At 34.6% G+C, this 18644-nt stretch overlaps 1 protein-coding gene across 3 annotated transcripts in view; it reads right to left on the bottom strand.

Annotated features, from left to right (window-relative positions):
- The window catches only part of OSTN (osteocrin), a 60898-nt gene that overhangs the window by 15472 nt on the left and 26782 nt on the right, over positions 1-18644 (bottom strand). For all 3 annotated transcript variants that reach the window (XM_047732990.1, XM_047732998.1, XM_047732981.1), the window contains exons 2-3: positions 14390-14488; positions 11896-12110 (exon numbers count right to left, since the gene is read on the bottom strand). In XM_047732990.1, the coding sequence (XP_047588946.1) occupies positions 11896-12110; positions 14390-14488 (314 nt within the window). The remainder of the gene's footprint in view (positions 1-11895; positions 12111-14389; positions 14489-18644) is intronic.

Raw genomic sequence — 18644 nt, 5'->3', positions numbered from 1 at the left:
TGACTCTTGATCTCAGCGTCATGAGTTCAAGCCACTCACTGGAGATAGAGATTACTTAAATAAATAAATAAACTTAAAAAAAAAAGAAGAAGAAATCACTATAGGAGGACAGCTATAACTATATGAACTTGGAAAGACTGATGTATGAGGACAGGCTAAAATGAGGGACTCAGCAAAGCCCTCTAAAGAATGAAAAAGCATTATCATCAAAGTCCAAAGAGTTGTGTTTAAAACAGAAAATTAGCCTTTTAAATTCAAATTCCAGAATATCAGGATGAAGGACCACAATAAGTCTGAATGATGATGTAGTTTTTAGGGGCCAATATACAATGTCCCCTCCACCACAGAGTCCACATTCAGAAACAATAAAGAAATAAGCTATGATCAATGCATGAGAATCAAGATGTCATTTTTATTAGTGATCAGACTGAACATAGGATGTGGCTTCACACCTGCATTTGAAAGGGCTTCTTTCTAATTTCCTGCATGGATTAGACCAATTTATATCACTAGTCATGGTTATCATGTAGCAACAGGAAGAAAGGCAATCAATGAAATATGCTCGACTCTCCCACAATAACTTGCCTGTTAGATAAATGACTGCTTTCTCTTTCAGAAGGGAGTGAATCAAGGGTAGGACAAGAAGTTAGTCTTTCCCTACCTGGAGTTTCTGTACATGTAAATTTGAGGCTTAATAAATGGGATCTGTTTAGGAAGATGGAAAAAAGTGCTACTCTTTGCTTAGCAGAAATTTGATGTATGACTTGGAATTCTATTTCAAAGTAGTAATTCAATTTTAAATGGATTCTGTTAAATTTATGATGATGGTGCTGACTAAGCATAATGTCACCTTCTAAAGTATTATCCCAAGGAATGGGCAGAAACAAACCACAAGCACTGGAATAAATAACGAGATTGAAGTTTTTGTAAAGTAACATAGGCATGCTTGATTTGGAAATTGCTGTAAAGCACTAGGATAAGGCGTAGGGGATCTTCATTTGCTTGGCTCATGAACCTCTGTGAGGGTCTAATGAAACTTTCAGAACTTCTACCTAGCAAATAGATTTACACAAAAATGTCTTCTAGAATTTTCTTTTGGGGATGGGAGTAGGTGATGTACATATCAAAGCCTATCCGTGGAATCAATATTGCTGCTCTGGGGAGAAGGTTTTAAACTCATTCATATACTAGTTGGGATAGGGAGCAAAGGCAAAGGAAAAGGAAAAGTCTGTGGTATTGAGCTGCAGTGATGAGAGGCCAGCAACAGAGAACAGTTATGAAGAACAATGGCCCTGGATCATTATGCTTGAGAGCATCTCCTATTACATAGCCAGGCTTTTCAACTAGGAGGAAGGAAGTAGGGAAATGACACACCATACTCTGAATCATTTTCTTGAATTTCTTCTCTGAAATGGAGCCCATTTTGAACTGTATCTTTTGGGCATCACCAAATAAGAGCTGGAAAGGAATAGCAAAAATCATGAGATTTCTAGGTTGGCCTGGGTCTGTAGCATTGCTTCTCAATTAATTAGGAAGGAATATGAAATGTTTGGATTTTTATCTTTAATCTTTGGGACTGTCATCAAGAAGGGCAATCATATCTGACATGAAACTGCAATTGCTATTCTCAACTGTAGTCTGAATTTAATGTCTGGCTTAGGATAGAAACCCATATATCATTGGTATAATTTTTCTAAAACTATTTAATGCATACATTCTAAGTGAACCTTGCTGTTCCAGTTCTTGGATAGGTGCCTTTTTGAAGCAGAACTTTAATTTCTTCATCTATCTGTAAAGTCACTGGACTTGGACTTAAACATCTAACATTCTAGCTGATAATCTCAGGAAAATCATTTTTTCTGCCTGAAAATATGCAAATAAAATGAGGATAATAATATCTTCTTAGGGAGTTATAGGGATTAGAAAGAAATATATACCAGGATGTTAAAATGGGATTTTTTTTTTCTATCTCAGTTTTGGCTGTGACCTCAAAAAGCTGAGGAAAAACAGAAGTAGGTGGCAAGCATTTCTTCTTGCATTCCAAAGTGAAACGCTAGACTCATGCTGTTGTTGAAAAGGGGATTCCTAAAAACTGATTTTCCCAACTTGATCCAATAAGAGGATAGATGTAGATAGAGTAGGTGAAGAAGGAGAATTTCTGTGGAATGAGTTATTGGAGAACAGTGGTAATTTTCCTCCTCTTTCCTATTCTGGGGTGTGGGGAAGACTTCGAGAAAACAATTTAGATGGCTTGACATATGCCCATGGAAGAGGGCAGGCCTGAGAGAACAGCATCTGTGAAATCTCAAGAGCAAGAGGCTCTGAGAGTTCGCTCCGGACAAGAATGAAGAGATGGTGACATAAGGAACTGTTTCAGTTTGTGACCGGAACCAAAGGGGTGGGTTTTCTGTGGAGCAGAGGCAGAGCAAGCTTGTGGATAGAGTTGGCCTGATGTTCACTATGAAAGGCACCTTCCCTGAGGGCCTTGCTGCCAGGGATGATGGTGAGGTGACCTCATTAGGATGCTGGTGGTGATGTCAATTGAAGAAGTTGGGAAGGGAGGATGAGGATGAGGGGCAAACTGACCTACCAGGGGAGAGCACTGCAAGAAGGAAGGATATTTATATCAATGTTCCTGATGGGGGTTATGTGATGACTGCCCCTCCCCCCCCAGAATAGCCCATGATAAGGAATCAGCTTTGAACATTTACTGAGGCCAGAAAGCAATAAAGCCAGGTTATAAGTCTCATTCGAGTCAGAGTTTTCTTTGCCTCTCTGCACTGCCATCCTCAAGACCAGGGAAGCAAGAGGCAGCCCACTGTCCTAGGGGAAGGGGCAAGAAGAAATTGACTACAAGCAACCCCCTTCCCATTGCAACTTCACAACTTGAATGGGGCCTAAGCAGGGAAGAAGAGAAACTTCAATTATATTTATGGTTTGGGCTAAGATATAAGAATAGTTATTCAAATGACTAATATATGTTTGTTTTCTAATAAAAGTGGCAAGAGGGGTCTTTCTTATTTCAAAGGGACCAGTGGAGCCCTTAGCACCTGCCCTTATTTTTATCTAAGAGGTAGGAAGCAGCTCCTACTGAATGGGTTAGAATGCATGTAGGTGGGGATTAAAACTGTTTTTCTGAGTATGCCTCATGGAGTCCTTCTCTTTGAAGTAAGTGGTTATAATAACAGTGTACTGGAGCAAAGTTTATTGACCTGAATCTGTACAATGTGCATAATTACAATGAACGTAATTACACCTCTGTCTCTCTTGCCAGAGTCGATCTCTGCCTTTTCTCATTTGACTTTCAGTCCAGGAGGTTAACCTGTTTAGAAAAGATAAAAATTCCTCTGGTCTCTGGCTTCAGTTTAGGTCAGGCAATGGGCAACTTTGGAAAGAGACTAGAAGAACAGAGGAAGTGAGATCGGGGTAATTCCCCCTGCCGCCTGCCTTGCCAGGTCACGTCCCCCAGTGAAGGTCACTCCTTCTCTCAACCCATTTAACTGTTCAGGACTGTCTCTTGGACTTCTGGAAACCTCTCCCTTCCTTATCTCTTTAGACCTGTGTCTCAGGCTGTTGTACCTTCCATTACAATTCCCCTCTACCCAGTCTTGTGTAAAAAATCCTGTTGTGAACAAACTCTTCTCAAATTTTCCTTGTTTAAATGTGCTGCCTGTTTCCTGCAGAAACCCTAACTGACACAATAATGCTGACCTCAAGATATTAACGAGAGAATTCAAGCAGTAAGAGTTGTGAAGATGCTTGTAGTAAGTAAATACAAATAATGAGTATTGTTTCCTTTTCCACAAGGTATTCTCAGCATTGCATGAAGGAGTGAGGGAAAAAAAGATTTTAGAGAAATTCCAGGCCAGTTATTAGCTTCTTCCAATATTAAAAGGCCATTCATACAGTAGATGCTATTTTGCCCGGGATATAATCAGAGCTGCTTCATTTTATTTGCATAAATGAGAAAACCATTCATTAACTGCAGGCTTTAAACAAATGAACTGAATGAGGAAAATACTTTGGACTTCAAAGCATGGTTAACTTTGCCCTGAGAATTAATTTGCACATCCATCTGATAATGAAGCTGGTGTCAAATTGAGGTAGAAAAAAAGTTAAGCACCATACAAAATAGGAACCAATAGCTGGTTCCTTGCATCATTTTAATATGATCTGAAATAGACTTTGTTCTGTTTTATCTTTTTCATGATTGTTTTTGTTTTTATTTTTCCCCAACAATTCATCTTTCCATTTCCATCTCTTAGGAAGTTTCTCAAAAGCAAAGTGTAAAATTTTCTTTTCTGAATACTTTACAATAATTGAAAATAAAATGATGTGTGTCATTTGCTTGAACGTTAAAGTTTTTAAATATGGAATCATGTGCCAATATAATTCAGGGATCCATACATGTAATGGGAAAATGTTACATCTTCGGTTTCATTACCCTCTAACTGAAATATAGCAATTCCTTCACTTATGAATGCAGGGAACAAATCACAATAATATTAGGAGTACCTAGACCTTAGTTACAAAGAGAAATCACAGATATATTCAGATTTCAGTTGTTGTAGATACTTTGAAATTGCTTTTATGTTCAGCACTACTTGAAATGATTGTTTTTTGGACTTGTCTCTTAGAACTTATTATTTTATGTATTAATAAATAAGCTTATATGTTACTATATACTAATTAACTTAAAATTTTTGGATGATTCTATTTCTATATATTGGTAATCTTTGAATTCTTATGAATATTAGCCACTTAAGAACAATAATATGAGAAGTAGTCCATAGGTTTCACCAAACTACCAAAGTGGTCCATGACCCAAAGAAGTTTTTGAGTCCCTGGATTAGGGGATGGATGAAATCTTGGGGCTTCAGTATGAAAATGGATCTTGGACCTATGCCCTTCTGTGGGTGATTATGAGAAAGTAGAGAATGCATGCCTGAGAAGGATAAAGTTTGAAGGGATACACATGAAAACCATGGATGTTTAAAAGCCACAAAGAAAGTGTGAACACTCATGCAAACTCATGTTAAAGTAATATGATAATACTTAATTTTGTGAAAATTCCAAAAATAAATAGGGAAGAGGTTAAAGCTCCCTGTATTAGTGGACCAAAGCAATTATCTCAAATATGATAACAGAGCAGCAAATAACCTTACATATGACTCTCCCATGCAAAATTACTACAATTTTTATGCACTTCTTATAAATTGGTGCAAAACTCTAACCTATGTCTTTTTATACAAAATATGGAAAAATACCTATTTTTGTCCTGTCACTTTATTAACACATTTCAATGGTACAAAGATGTTTTTGTAACAGATGATTAAAATTTTAATCTTTAATCTTGAGGTATCATTACGTTTTGAAAAAATCTATAATTGTTTTCCAATTAAAACTCAAGGTGTAGAGAAATATTTTATGCAAGAGTATATTTATTTTTCATTGTTTCCCACCTTCCTAATATACAAACCAAATTTAATATTTACTTTGAGACCAAGAACGGAACCCTTATTAAAAAAAATAAATATTGGAAAAAACTTCCCACAAGATGTGTCCCTTGAATTTAATTTGAAAGAGTAAAACATCAAGTATTGAAAATAAAAATATAAAATGCAAAAATAACTTACATCTACATAAGAAAATTATTAATATGTATACATCATTCTAAATAAATTCTAAATAGAACAATCCTGACATTGGAGCTCACCTTTGTTGCTATGCCAGTGAGTACAGAAAAGCCTAGTCTCTGTATTCTAATTCCAGAGGTGAAGCAAGATTAAACAGTCTAGATTAAGGGAAATCCTCAATTTTTCAAGCTCATGGGGAAACTACTGTGCAAATATATTAGCTCTACTTAACTCATTTCTAACTTCTGGAAGTAGTGAGAAGTAAAGGTAAAGGTAGAACAAAAAGGTAGAACAAATTGAAAACTATGATATTTGACCTTCTAAGATCATCAGTTACTCGACTAAAATCCTTTCTTGCTTTATACACGTTGGATGGAGCAATCATTGTCTAGCTTCAGAGATACTGATTGAGTTTATATGGGTTTTCCATAGTTTTGAAATGGCAGTTTTTGAACATAGTTTTTGAACACAGTTTTCCTGTGGGACCCCAAATCTCCTTCCCAGGCTCACTTCTTACCCTGCTTCTTATCTGTATCTACTGTTAAGCCCACACCATGCTATTAAGCCCTCACAAGAATGTGCCTCACAAGAACATTCAAGCCTGTGAACCATCTCTTAGATGAGTTCCTCTCCACAGAATAGTTGTTCTTAATCCACTTAACCTTTCAAAAGCAGTACTAGTTATTTCAGTCAAAATTTGTTATTATTGCTGAATATGAAAAATTACCTTTTTTTTTTTACCTCTTCCGGAAAATTATTGAAAAACACACATCATCTACTCAAATAGTGCTTCCCTCTGTTCTATTTGTTCCCACTGAACTTTCATTAGATTAATTTATACGTTATAATCTCTCATTCTGTTCTCTATCTCTTTTGATATAGTCTTCTTATATGATAAATTCATTTGCTGTTTGGCCAGATCTAATCTGCTATTTCTCTCATTGTGTAGTGTGTGTGTGTGTGTTTTTTTTTCCCCCCTTCATTTTATCATGGGATATTTCAGACATCTGCCAAATAGAATTGCATAAAAAGCTCCCAAGTGTCCCTCATTCTATGTCAACAATCATCAGTTAGGCAAATCTTGCTTCCTCCATTCCATTCTCATTCCTGTACTATTTTGAAGCAAGTCCAAGGTAAATACTTTAAATTAAACTTTTAAATAAGAATCTCTCTCATTTTTAATGTGACCACAGTGCCATTTTCATATTTAAAAGTACGCTATAATTATTTAAAGTCATCAAATAGCCCTTCTTCACATTCACAATTGCGTCTTACAAAGTTTTTTTTTTTTAATGTGACTGGTTAATAAATGTTTTATTCTGCTTTAATCTTTAAGATGTCCTTTCCCCTCCATCCCTTTCTTTTTCTTCAAAACCTTGTAATTCATTTATTGAAAAAACTGGATTTTTCATCTTGTAATTTCCTATAGTCTGACTCTTGCTGACTCTTTACAGTGTCTCTGAGGAGAAAATGAGCAAGGGGAGGGGCGGAAGCACAAGCAGACTCCCCACTGAATGAGGAACCATGGTGGCTCCCTCAATCCCAGGGCCCTGAGATCTTGACTTAAGCAAAATCAGACACTTAACCAACTGAGCCACCCAAGTACTCCCAACTTGTCATTTGTAAATAAACATAGTTTTACTTCTTTCTTTCCAATTCTTATGTCTCCAAATGTTTTCTCTTGTCTTAATGCATTTCTGAATTGTAGCAGAAATAATAGGTATGATTTTCCTATTCCTCACTTTAAACTTTCAGTATATGTCACCATTAGGTTAGATACTGGCTTTGGGTTGAGGTATACACATACACACATACACATACCATATTAAGGAACTATCTGTCAGTTCTCATTTTGTTGTACTTTGAGAAATATAATAAATGTTAGATTTTTGTCAAATGCCTTTTCTTCCATCTATGGATATGATCACATACTTTTTCTCCATTGCTCTATTGACAGGATGGATTACATTAAAGGAATTCCTAATATTGAATGACAGTTTCCTGGAATAAGCCCAATTGACTAAGATGTGTTACATTTTTAAAGTTTTAGCAGATTCTGTTAATTAACTTCATATCTATAGTTTTTGCATTGATATTCATATATGAGATGAGTCTAAAATTTCATTTTTAAAATGTAATGTTTATGATTTGGGGATCAATATTATATTGTATCAGGAAATGAACTTGGAAAGTTTACTTGGTTTACTAAGATCTGAAAAGGTAAAATAACCTTAGGAGTATTTGATAATTTAAGATTTGGTAAAATCCTTTCATGGAAATATCTAGGTCTGCTTTCTCTTGGCAAGCTCTTTTAAAATAAAAAAAAAAAATCTCCATGATGACTGGGCTATTTATCTTTTGGGGGGTCAATGTTTATAAATGATATTTTTCCAAAATTTGATCCTTTTTTTCCAGGTCTTCAATTTATTTATATACAGTTGAGCAAAGTTGTTCTCTTTTTTAAAGATTCTTTATTTTGGTTTTCCCATCTTGTCATTTCTAATTTTGTGAATTTGCTTTCTACTTTTTTCTTAATTAGATTAGGTTAACTAGTGGCTTGTATTTTTCTTGATTTAAGAAACATGGCTTTACATTGATTTCTTTTATCCTATGTTTTGCTTCACAAACACTGATTTCAGCTTTTGTCATTGTTCCTAGTTTCTGCTCTTTTTTTTTCCTCCCCTGGCTTTTCTTGGCTTGTTTTGTTGTTCTTTCTAGATTTTTTGTGAGTCATTTGCTTTATTTATCTTTTTATTTTTATTGGTATAATGATGGTTTTTATCTGATATTTGCCTTATCAGCCCCTAATATTACATTTTCATTATTATTATTTTTAGTAAAGTATGTAATTTTATTTTGTATTCTTCTTTGACTCAACAGCTATTTAACAATATGGTTTATACTTCCTAGGTAAAAGAGCTTCTTGTTTTCTGGTTTTGTTACTAAGTTCTAGTTTATTATATTTCAGTTAGTGAATGATTTTTTAGTGTATCTGTTCTTTAGAATTTCTAGAAGGTTTATCATCTCAGATACAGTAAATTTTGTGAATACATCATACGTACTTGAGAAGAATCTATATTTTCTATTATTGAAATTCAGATTTCAAAGTATATTTACAAATTCTATTTTAAGGATTACATTGTATATGTCTTCTATAAATTTTAAATATATAATCTGCCTTGGATTTTAAGAAATGAATTAAAGTCTCCTATTTTTAATGTTTCTATTTTTCTAGCATTCCCTACAGTTTCTCTTTGATAAATATTGTTGCACTCTTTTAAAATTTTTAATTTAATTTATTGTTTATTTATAATTTATTTTAATTTAATTTTCCTGATGCAATTTGTCCATTCTTTTATTGCCAGCTTTTCTAAATATCTTTATTTGTAGTTCTATATCTTAAACACAGAAAAGTGTTGGGTTTTCCTTTATCAGACAATCTGAAAATACTTGCATTTTAATAGGCATTACATCTATTAATATAATCAGTATTTTTTGGAATCTATCATATTTTAAGTGTTATATTTATATATGCTGATATTTTATATGAAGTTTTTCATATGTCATTTTTATGCTTTCTTTTATAGGAAAGTTTTGATTTTTCTTCTTATGCTTTTTATACTAATATTTTATATGAAAATCTTGGTCTTTCCTCTTTTCAGTTGTTTTCTTTTATTCTTTAGTAAAATATTCATTAAGTTTAGTTTGTAATCTTTTTTTTTCCTTCTTCTCCATTTCTCCAAGCAACTATTTGTAGTAATAACTATGATTCCCAGTTAGTAGCCATGAAACAATCAAAACTCATTCTAAATTGTAAATGTTCTCACTATTGTTCCTTAACTGTTAGATATTTGATGGAACTGTGTTGTCAGATGGATCTGTGTAATCATAGCATGCCCCACTCTTTTCTTTGCAATTGTCATTTCACTTTAATTCCACAGTTACGCTCTCCCCAATTCTTATAATGGTATCTCTCCAGTCATTTCGTTCAAGAAACTCATCTAGCAGCTTTCTCAAGAAGTGCTCATGGGAACAATATTCCCTAATTTTTAAATGCTTATAACAGCTTATTCATAGCCTTTATTTGTGAAAATCTGTTTACATGGTTATTAAATGCTTGCCAATCTCCCTTCTTTTCTTACAAACTGAGCTATGTCAGATAGATTATATCTCCTAATATGGTCTCCCCTTATTATACTTAGAAGTTGTAAGGATGAAACCTCAATGTAGTGATATGTATTTATGATATTAAAGCTATGTACTTATGTAAATATGCTATGTATTTATGCTATTATAAATTTATATTTAAATATTCACATATAACATCTATATGTTGATTTTTCAATTATTTAATAGACTATGTTACAAGACCCAGGAATCAAAGAAATCACATTTATTAGAAGACACAATATTTTTTCCTCTAAAATTCCACTGATTCCTTGGAATTCCATTGCCTTCTTTAGATATTGTACCTATAAACATATCTCTTCTTTTTTTAATTTTTTTTTATTTTTTTATTTGACAGAGAGAGATCACAAGTAGGCAGAGAGGCAGGCAGAGAGAGAGAGGAAGGGAAGCAGGCTCCCTGCTGAGCAGAGAGCCCGATGAGGGACTCGATCCCAGGACCCCGAGATCATGACATGAGCCGAAGGCAGCGGCTTAACCCACTGAGCCACCCAGGCGCCCTAAACATATCTCTTCTTGCTTTGCATTATAATTCATTAAAATATTTTGATATTTCTTATTGCAGTGTGATTTCTTTGAGGGAAAGAGATTACATTTTCCTCCTGTTTTTCCACCAGAGCCCAACACAATGCCTAGAATAAGAAGTGGATCTGATTTGTATGTGTTTAATTGAAACAGGGTCCAAATTTCAAAATACAGGCAAAGGATTATTTTTCAAGTATAGGTGTGATAAATTATACTCTCCAAGTGGTGATTTTATTTCCTCATGTGGCTTGGAGACTCTCAAAAGAGAAATCTAGCAAATCGCATCCTGTATGCTGAGTCTTGGAGCCCAGCAAAGTCAAGGGACTATGAACACACCATGACAAGTCCCAGAGCTCCAAGTAAGAGGTGAGACTGGGGCGAAGACATGGAAGCGAGTGCATGACAAAATGGGGTGCCAGATGTTGAAATTCTTTGTAGGGTTTGCTGAGGAGTTTTCTTTCATCTTGTAAGCAATAGTAACGTTTCACCAAAACATTATAGTGTTAAATGATCCCCCTGGTAGCAGAGCAGAGGATACATTGGTGCTAAAGAGGTAATCATGGTGGTAGAGGTGGAGATGAAGAAAGACTGGATGACAAAACAAATGTGAAAAAGAAAATGTAGGCCAGAATTAGGAAAGCCTTAAAGGGAAAAGATATTTTGGAGATATTTGAAATACAAAGCAAATAGGATATGACGAATTTCATGAAAAATGGGATGTTTAAAGTAAACAAAAGGATTCCTAGTAAATTCCTCAGATTCCTGGCATTGGTAGTTGGGTGGTCTCTTGTGCTGTCGCTAATATCAAATGTATGGCATCAGGAACAAAGACTAAGGAGGTAGAAGATGAATCAAGATCAAAATGACTGCTTTAAGTTGCTGATAGTTACACAATGATTAAAGGGAGTTTTAATTACTCTAATTCTATTATAATAACAGCTTACAAAGTACTCATTTGAGTTTTTATAGAGGTTAAATAATTATCCCCGTTTTACAGATGAATAGGCTGAGGATCACAGAGAGTAAGATTCTTATACAAGTCATATGGCTAGAAATGATCAGAAATTTGATTTAAATGTACATTTTCTGACTCTAAGTCCTGAGAGATCTTTACTACCTCTCAGTATATGAGAGTGGGCTCATTTACACATTTTGACAGCTTTGTATCATAGGTGAAAATAGAAATGGAACTTTGGTTACCTCTGTTAAATTGAGGACTCGAGTGGCTATAACATTTATCCCATAATACACACATTCCCCCCTCATCTCCCAATGCTGTAATGTCTTATAATAACTATTTCACATTTGCATGCAATGGAAGCTTCCTTAGAAAGGTATGACAAAATATTAATGCATACTGTAGCAGTCATTTTCCTTCCTAAACCATTATTTTCAAAACCATACTATTAAATTCACAAGTTAGCTAAAACCCTATCAAATATGTTTACCTACAAACTTTTCATTATATTTTTTACATGGAATTCTGTTTCTGAAGTTATAGTGGAAAAATTAAAAAACAAAAATATTCCTCATCCAAGAGTTCACTTACCTCTGTTTACCTTTATGATTGACAGAGCCAGCAGAGAGTCTGTCCAGGGGAGACCCAAAACCCGAGAAGCTCCTTTTCTTCTTTGTTTCAATTACATCATTCTCCAAAGACACAAGTTCATCAAGAAGCAAGAGTTTCGCTGCCAGATTAGTAGCTGACTTCTCTCTCCTGACTGTGGATGGTGACTGCACATTTATGACTCCAGAATCAAAAGCCTATAGGGCAAGAAAGGTGATTCCATTTGTTCAGAAAAAAACCTCAAAGTATATAATCATCTGCATTTGGCTTTTGCTATCTTTAGCTGACATGCTTGTCATGAAACTTGATTTTTTGTAGATTTATGTCCCAAGGAAAAGACTTCTGGGGACAAAAACGTGTAGAGATGAGGTATATCTAAGCACAATTAAAACAACACACGTAGACACAGATGCACACACACACATGCAAACACCCAAGAGAAAAGGAAAAACCACAGGCCTGCCTCTAAAATTTAGTACATTAACTAATCATCTTTTAGATCCTTTCCCAGTAACAGCCGCATCCTTCCTTAACATTCCCATACCATTTTACCTATCTTTCATCATTGTACGCATTACATTTTCCCTTATATTAGATTAGTTACAATATATTTGCATTACTTATTAGATTGTGAGTAATCTGAGGGCAATACCTATGTCTAATTAGTCTTTAATTCACTCTATTCAATGCTTAAGCCAGTATTTTGCTCACAGTTAGTACTCAGTAAATTTCTGAATATTTACTGAATGAATTTTGAAAATCCAAATGTCAGTTATCTTTCACTAGTCATTCATACCTTATTGATTCAAGCCATTAAGTACCCACTGTGTACCAGGTTCTGCATTAGACCTGAGGGATACAAAAATGAACAAAATCCAGTCTCTGCCCTCAGGAAGCTTACCATCTCTCTGTGTGATGTATTACCAAACATTAATGAGTGTCTACAGTGAGTCAGAACTATCCCAATGACTGTCCTCCCATGTAAAATTTCTTGTTTATTACATATATTGCCACTTCGCACTTCATCCAAGGCATAAAAGTGTGGGTGTCCCCTAGGAAGCCTATTTTTTCCTTTCCTAAGCCTGATCACAGCATTAAAAAAAAGCTCCTATTAACGGTCTCTAGTCATTGTGGAGTCTGGGGGCTATTGCTTTTTTCCTAAGAAAGTGAGAATATGGCCCTGTGGGAAGAAACTTGCTCCAGGGACCTCCTCCCTGCTTTCCTGTTAGTCACATTCCTCCTCAAGCCAGACTCTTGGTCTTGGCAAGACTCTTTTTCTTCACTTCCTGTCTTTCTTCTTAGATTATTTCTTCCACTCTCTTTCTATGTTCTTCATTTTCCCCAGTAAAATGAGAGTGGCATTTCCAAGCCTTTTCATCATGGGCTTCAGCAACTCTCTCGTGAAATACATACAGTCTGACGCTGAGACCCAAAGCGATTGAGTCTGCTGTTTCCTAAACCAATCAAATTTGCACTAAGTCTAGTTAGTTCTTCCCAGTAAACCTGTCTTGCTCTTTCTGATTCCCTTCATTAGTGAGCCATATCAGCTCCCCTTTGCTGCTTAGTGCATGTACACTCTTAATGACCTCATAACCTGCTTCTCTACCCCCATCGCCCCTTTTCTCTTTTGCCAGGAAGCTAATTATCCCAAACACACTCTCATCCAGTAGAACGAAAATCAGAAATCTCTCATAGCTCTTGTTATTTACAATGTAGACTCCACAGGGTCCACAAACTCCTCTTAAAACCTCAACGTCTATCACTCTCCTACATACACTTGACAACACAGAAATTGGGGAAGGGAAAGACACTGTAATCATGAGAAAGAAACTTTAAAGAGCAGCAGACAACTTTCAAAGGGCAAAGATGGGAGATCTTTTATTATCTCTCAGCGCATCCTCCAAAAAGTATGCTTTCATTCTTCCAACTCCTGCACATACAAAATAGAGTTTGTTCCTTTTTAAAGATAATCTTAATCCCCTGGGGGGAAAATCATGGAACTCAAGTAAAACGCACTTCAGATTCTTACTTGTTTTTTGTGAAATACAGAGAACACTTTCTAACAAGATCAAATGAGCCAAATTAACATTTCTCTGTCTAGCGAAGTCTGGGCATTTATTTTTCTTTGTACTTTAGTCATGGTTGCAAGAAAACATTTGTATAGTCATACAAAGTTTGGCCAAAGCAATTGATTTAATTAAATATATGGTTGAAATGATAATGAATTTTCTTGTAATGCTTTTTCGTTCAAGGAATACACATCTTTATTACTTCCAGCTTAATTTTTGATAGTCAGATAACTGGCCTTCTCTGAATCTATAGGGAGGTCAAAACAATAGGAAAAAAAAGTATCTATTTCCTTGATTTTGTGTTATCAAGGCATCTCTCTATTTGTCAGCAACACCTACTTCTGACACTAGTAGAAATGGCTTATGTTCATAAAAAATACATGGTCCCTTAAGCTAGTTTTCATTACCTCTGTTGCTACATCCACTGAGTGTACTTTTCCTGAACTCCACAGCATCAACGTCACAGCCAGAATAAAATGTGCATTTGCCAATCTCCAGTCCGGCATCTGAGGGTCACATACATCAGGTCAACATTTATTACTTTGGCATATAAAGATAGAAAACAAAAGCTCCGATAAAGCTTGTTAGTTGCAGATGATAAACAAAATTATTCAGCTTCTAGGTGCTGGAGTACATCTCTGCAAAACTTAAATAATACTTAATAGAAGCTGTCAGTCTCCTGGAATGAATTCTATTAAGGCTTCATTTCCATGGAAACCTAGGCTGGGGTTGTATAACTATAATCATAATTTGAACTAGCCAAAGTCTGAGAAATCTGGTTTGTATAATCTTATTCTTTGACTAATCCAAGGATTATAACCTCATATATGCAGGGGAAATGTATGAAATTGACCAGGTATTAGAAAATAAAGTCCAGCGAGGTCTGTGTGAACCTGAGAAAATGCACTGTGTCTAAAAGCATTTACATTCACAAATTCAAAAACACCACATATCCAATAGGCAAATATATTTATGTCCTTGTGTTATGTAATGATTTTTTAGATTCAAATGGTTCAAAATGGAATATATTTTCAACATAATATATAAATGAGAGATTACCATTTGAAATATTTAAAAACTGATACATAAAATTTAAAAAATAAGAGTGAATTAATGATTAACTAAAAAATGGGACAAAGTTATGAATAGGTATTTCATAGAAAAGGAAATAACCTCATGAAAAATAAGCATCCAAAAATACATCATCCAAAAACACATAACTTATTTAATGCAAAAAAAGAGAGACATGCATCAGATTGGCAAAAATTCAAAGTGAACGTTGTGAATGTTAAAATGGTGTTTGGAAACAGAGAAACACAAGTGATGCTGGTGGGGTTGGAAATGAATGCAATCATTTGGAAAAAATTAGACAATATCCAGAAAAGTTGAAAATGATCATGTTCTACTTATAACCTATTTATTTCACTTCTTGATATATACTCCAAAGGAACTCTTACATGTTTTTATGGAGAGATATATCTGAAGGTTCACAGACTCATTGTTTGTAGTGGTAAAAACTGGAATCTACCCAAGTACTCTACTCAGGAGGAAATACGTTTATCAGTTGAGGTACATCCATAGTATGGACTTAGAACAAATGGCTTAAATGTTATGTGTATTTATATGCATGGATTTCAAAGAAAGTCACTTTGGGGGGAAGTGGGAAGTTGTAGAACAATATATAGGACATGCTACCATTTACCTAAATTGCAGATACACAAAATAATTTTACGTATTTTGAAATCTATACACATATTTAAAGTATAAACAAATGGAACTTCCCTCTTTGGAGGGAAGAAAGTAAATAAGATTATGGGAGAAACATAAGGACTTAGTTGTTGTTTTTTTTTTCCCAAAGATTTTATTTACTTATTTGACAGAGAGAGAGACAACAAGAGGAGCTGCAGACAGAGGGAGAGGGAGAAGTAGGCTCCCTGCTGAGGCCAGAACTTGATCCCAAGATCATGGGATCATGACCTGAGCCAAAGGTAGACATTCAACCAACTGGGCCACCCAGGTGCCCCGGGACTTAGTTTTAATCTATCTATCTATCTATCTATCTATATATACATATATATACATATATATATATATATGTATATATTTTATATATATATATTTTAAAGCAGGTATTTCTAAATAACACATTTGTTACTTCTGTGTACTAATCACAAAGATATGTCATTTATACATTTATGACTTTTTATATTAAAAAAATCACTATATAGATACTTAAAGTGAATCTATGGTCTATATTGGGTCTGCTAGCTGCCAGTTTGACCGCTGGAAAGGGGAGGTGTTGCCTGGTTTAGGGAAGATCGCAGGCTGTGGGTTACAATAGAATAGGCTTGACGTCATCACTTGGTACATGGTATCGGAAAAGTCTCCCCCCACAACCTGTCAACCAGGTCATACATTATGAATGAGAAGTTTCAGGAAACTTTTATTTCCAAAAAAAAGTCATTTGGAAAGCTGCTGGGATAAAAAAGGATGGGCTGCTTAGATGGATCTGAAGAACTGGATTTGAGTCTCTTTGTGGCTTTCAGTATTAGTGATGTTGGATGTGGATACTTTATCTAACTGAGCTTTGTTTTTAGTATTGATGAAGCAAGGAGTAATTCTCACCTCAAAAGAGCTTTGATAGGATTCTACTGATTTGTGTAAACTTCTTTATCCCATAATATATTTGTCATTTTAAGTGAAAGAACACTGATGAGGTATTACTAAGTATTTCTTTAGTAAATACATTTGCTTTGGTGTGACCCAAGATTTTTTTATGACTTCCTTACAATTCTGTTACTGTGAAATCTCATTGTAGATTTTAGCAATAAAATGTTATAACATTATAAATTTGTTGTAAACAAAAATTGTTTTAAAATTGTAAAATCTTTTAACATAAAATGGTGTAACATTGTAGATCTAGCAATAAAGACTATCTGCTAGAATATAGACAAATAAGTGTTTTCTTATAGACAGGGTTGCATCTGTGTGAACCACCTCTATTAACATTTAAAATAAAAACATATTTTAGCAATGTTGATAACATTTATCAAATATAATTTCACTTTTCATGTTATGTTGTCTAAACTAGTTCTTCAGTATGACACCAATAAATATTTTGGGCTCTTGTAATGTCAATCACTAGTTTCTTCTCTATATGCCACCCTTTCTGGAAGGGTGCAGTAAATTCTCTGTTCTCTTTCAGACAAATTGATATCTGAGCTGAGTATTTTTATAAGTATCAAAAAGTAATAAATCATGTTGATGACTCTAAATTGAGACAGTAGAAAAATAATAAGAAAGAATATAACAGTTATCTGGTAAAAAGATGAACAAAAAGCGCATTACCTATTCTTCAGAACATGTGTCACAGAATTGTATTTTTTTCCCTTCTGATTATGCTGATGTCTCTTTAACTTCCCTCAATGTAAAGGAAGATCTATCAAAACTTTAACTATTTTAAAAATGATTTCATATTTCTGGCATATCTTTATTTCTTAAAAATAGCTCTTTCATTCAATCAAAGATAAAGTACAATTGTGATGTTTTCCTCCCTCATTTTTTTATCATGTTGAAAACAGTTTCAATGTGTAAAACTGCCCAGTTTTATAAGTCTTGCCATGCGGATTTCCTTTAACTATTTTTATGTATGTTTTACAAACCAGGTTTCTCTTCATTTCTTCAATATTATAAATGGCATAGGATGATGGACATTTATAATATTGATGATTATGTTTGAGGCATATATTTTTGTGCTTGGGTGTATACAGGAAAAAAGTTATAATGTATCATCTTACAGATAACCACATCCTGATTATTTGGATAGGGGGATGTAAAAATAAGTGCTGAGTTTAAATACACACATTTAATGGTTTAAACCCATGCTTGTAGCCAGTTAACCAAAAGGCCAAGTTCCTAAATATGGCAGTTGGTACACTAATAAAAACAAACACCCTGGCACCTGCCACACAAAAGACATTTGATTAACTCGTTGAAACTTGATTGCCACGAAATTAGAAAAGAGGAAATTATAGGGAGGGAAGGGAAAGAGTAGGTTCAGCTCCATTTCCCTATTTTGTTGATACTGGATAAATATAGCCTATGATTTAAAATCTAGTAGGCCCCATGTACACTCCAAATCACAGAAAGAACACTGAAGGATGTTCATTATAGGAATAACCAGAGTAGAGATGTTTGCAAAGTTTTCAGGACATCAGTAATTTGGATTGAGCGATTTTTGAATAATATTCCTCTGGCTAGTGAGGAGCTTCAACAGAGACAGTGGGCATGGGATCTGCCTTACAGAATTAGGCGCTTCCTCTACTTGTTGTTAGCCCACTGGTTTACTATGTTCTTGCATTTTCACTTTTTAAATAATATTGCTGAATAAACAAATATTCATGTTGTGTAACTTCTCAACCTTTGTCTTAAAGACCTTTCCACATGTCAAAATTATAACCCAAAGGGATCCTCCAAACTCTAGCTGGAATGGTAGTGAGGAGAGCAAGGTTGTTCATGTGTGTATGTGTGTGTGTGTGTGTGTGTGTGAAGTTTCGTCATTTAAGTTTTGGAAGCAACGCATATTGTATATTCCTTAAAGGATCATTGAACATGCATATTGGCCTATTAAAGGCTCTGAAAGTACAGTAGCCAAGAAATTAT

This window comes from Lutra lutra, chromosome 1 (genome assembly GCF_902655055.1).
Source record: "Lutra lutra chromosome 1, mLutLut1.2, whole genome shotgun sequence".
Lineage (NCBI taxonomy): Eukaryota > Metazoa > Chordata > Mammalia > Carnivora > Mustelidae > Lutra > Lutra lutra.
This window is presented reverse-complemented; position numbering and strand designations above follow the sequence as displayed.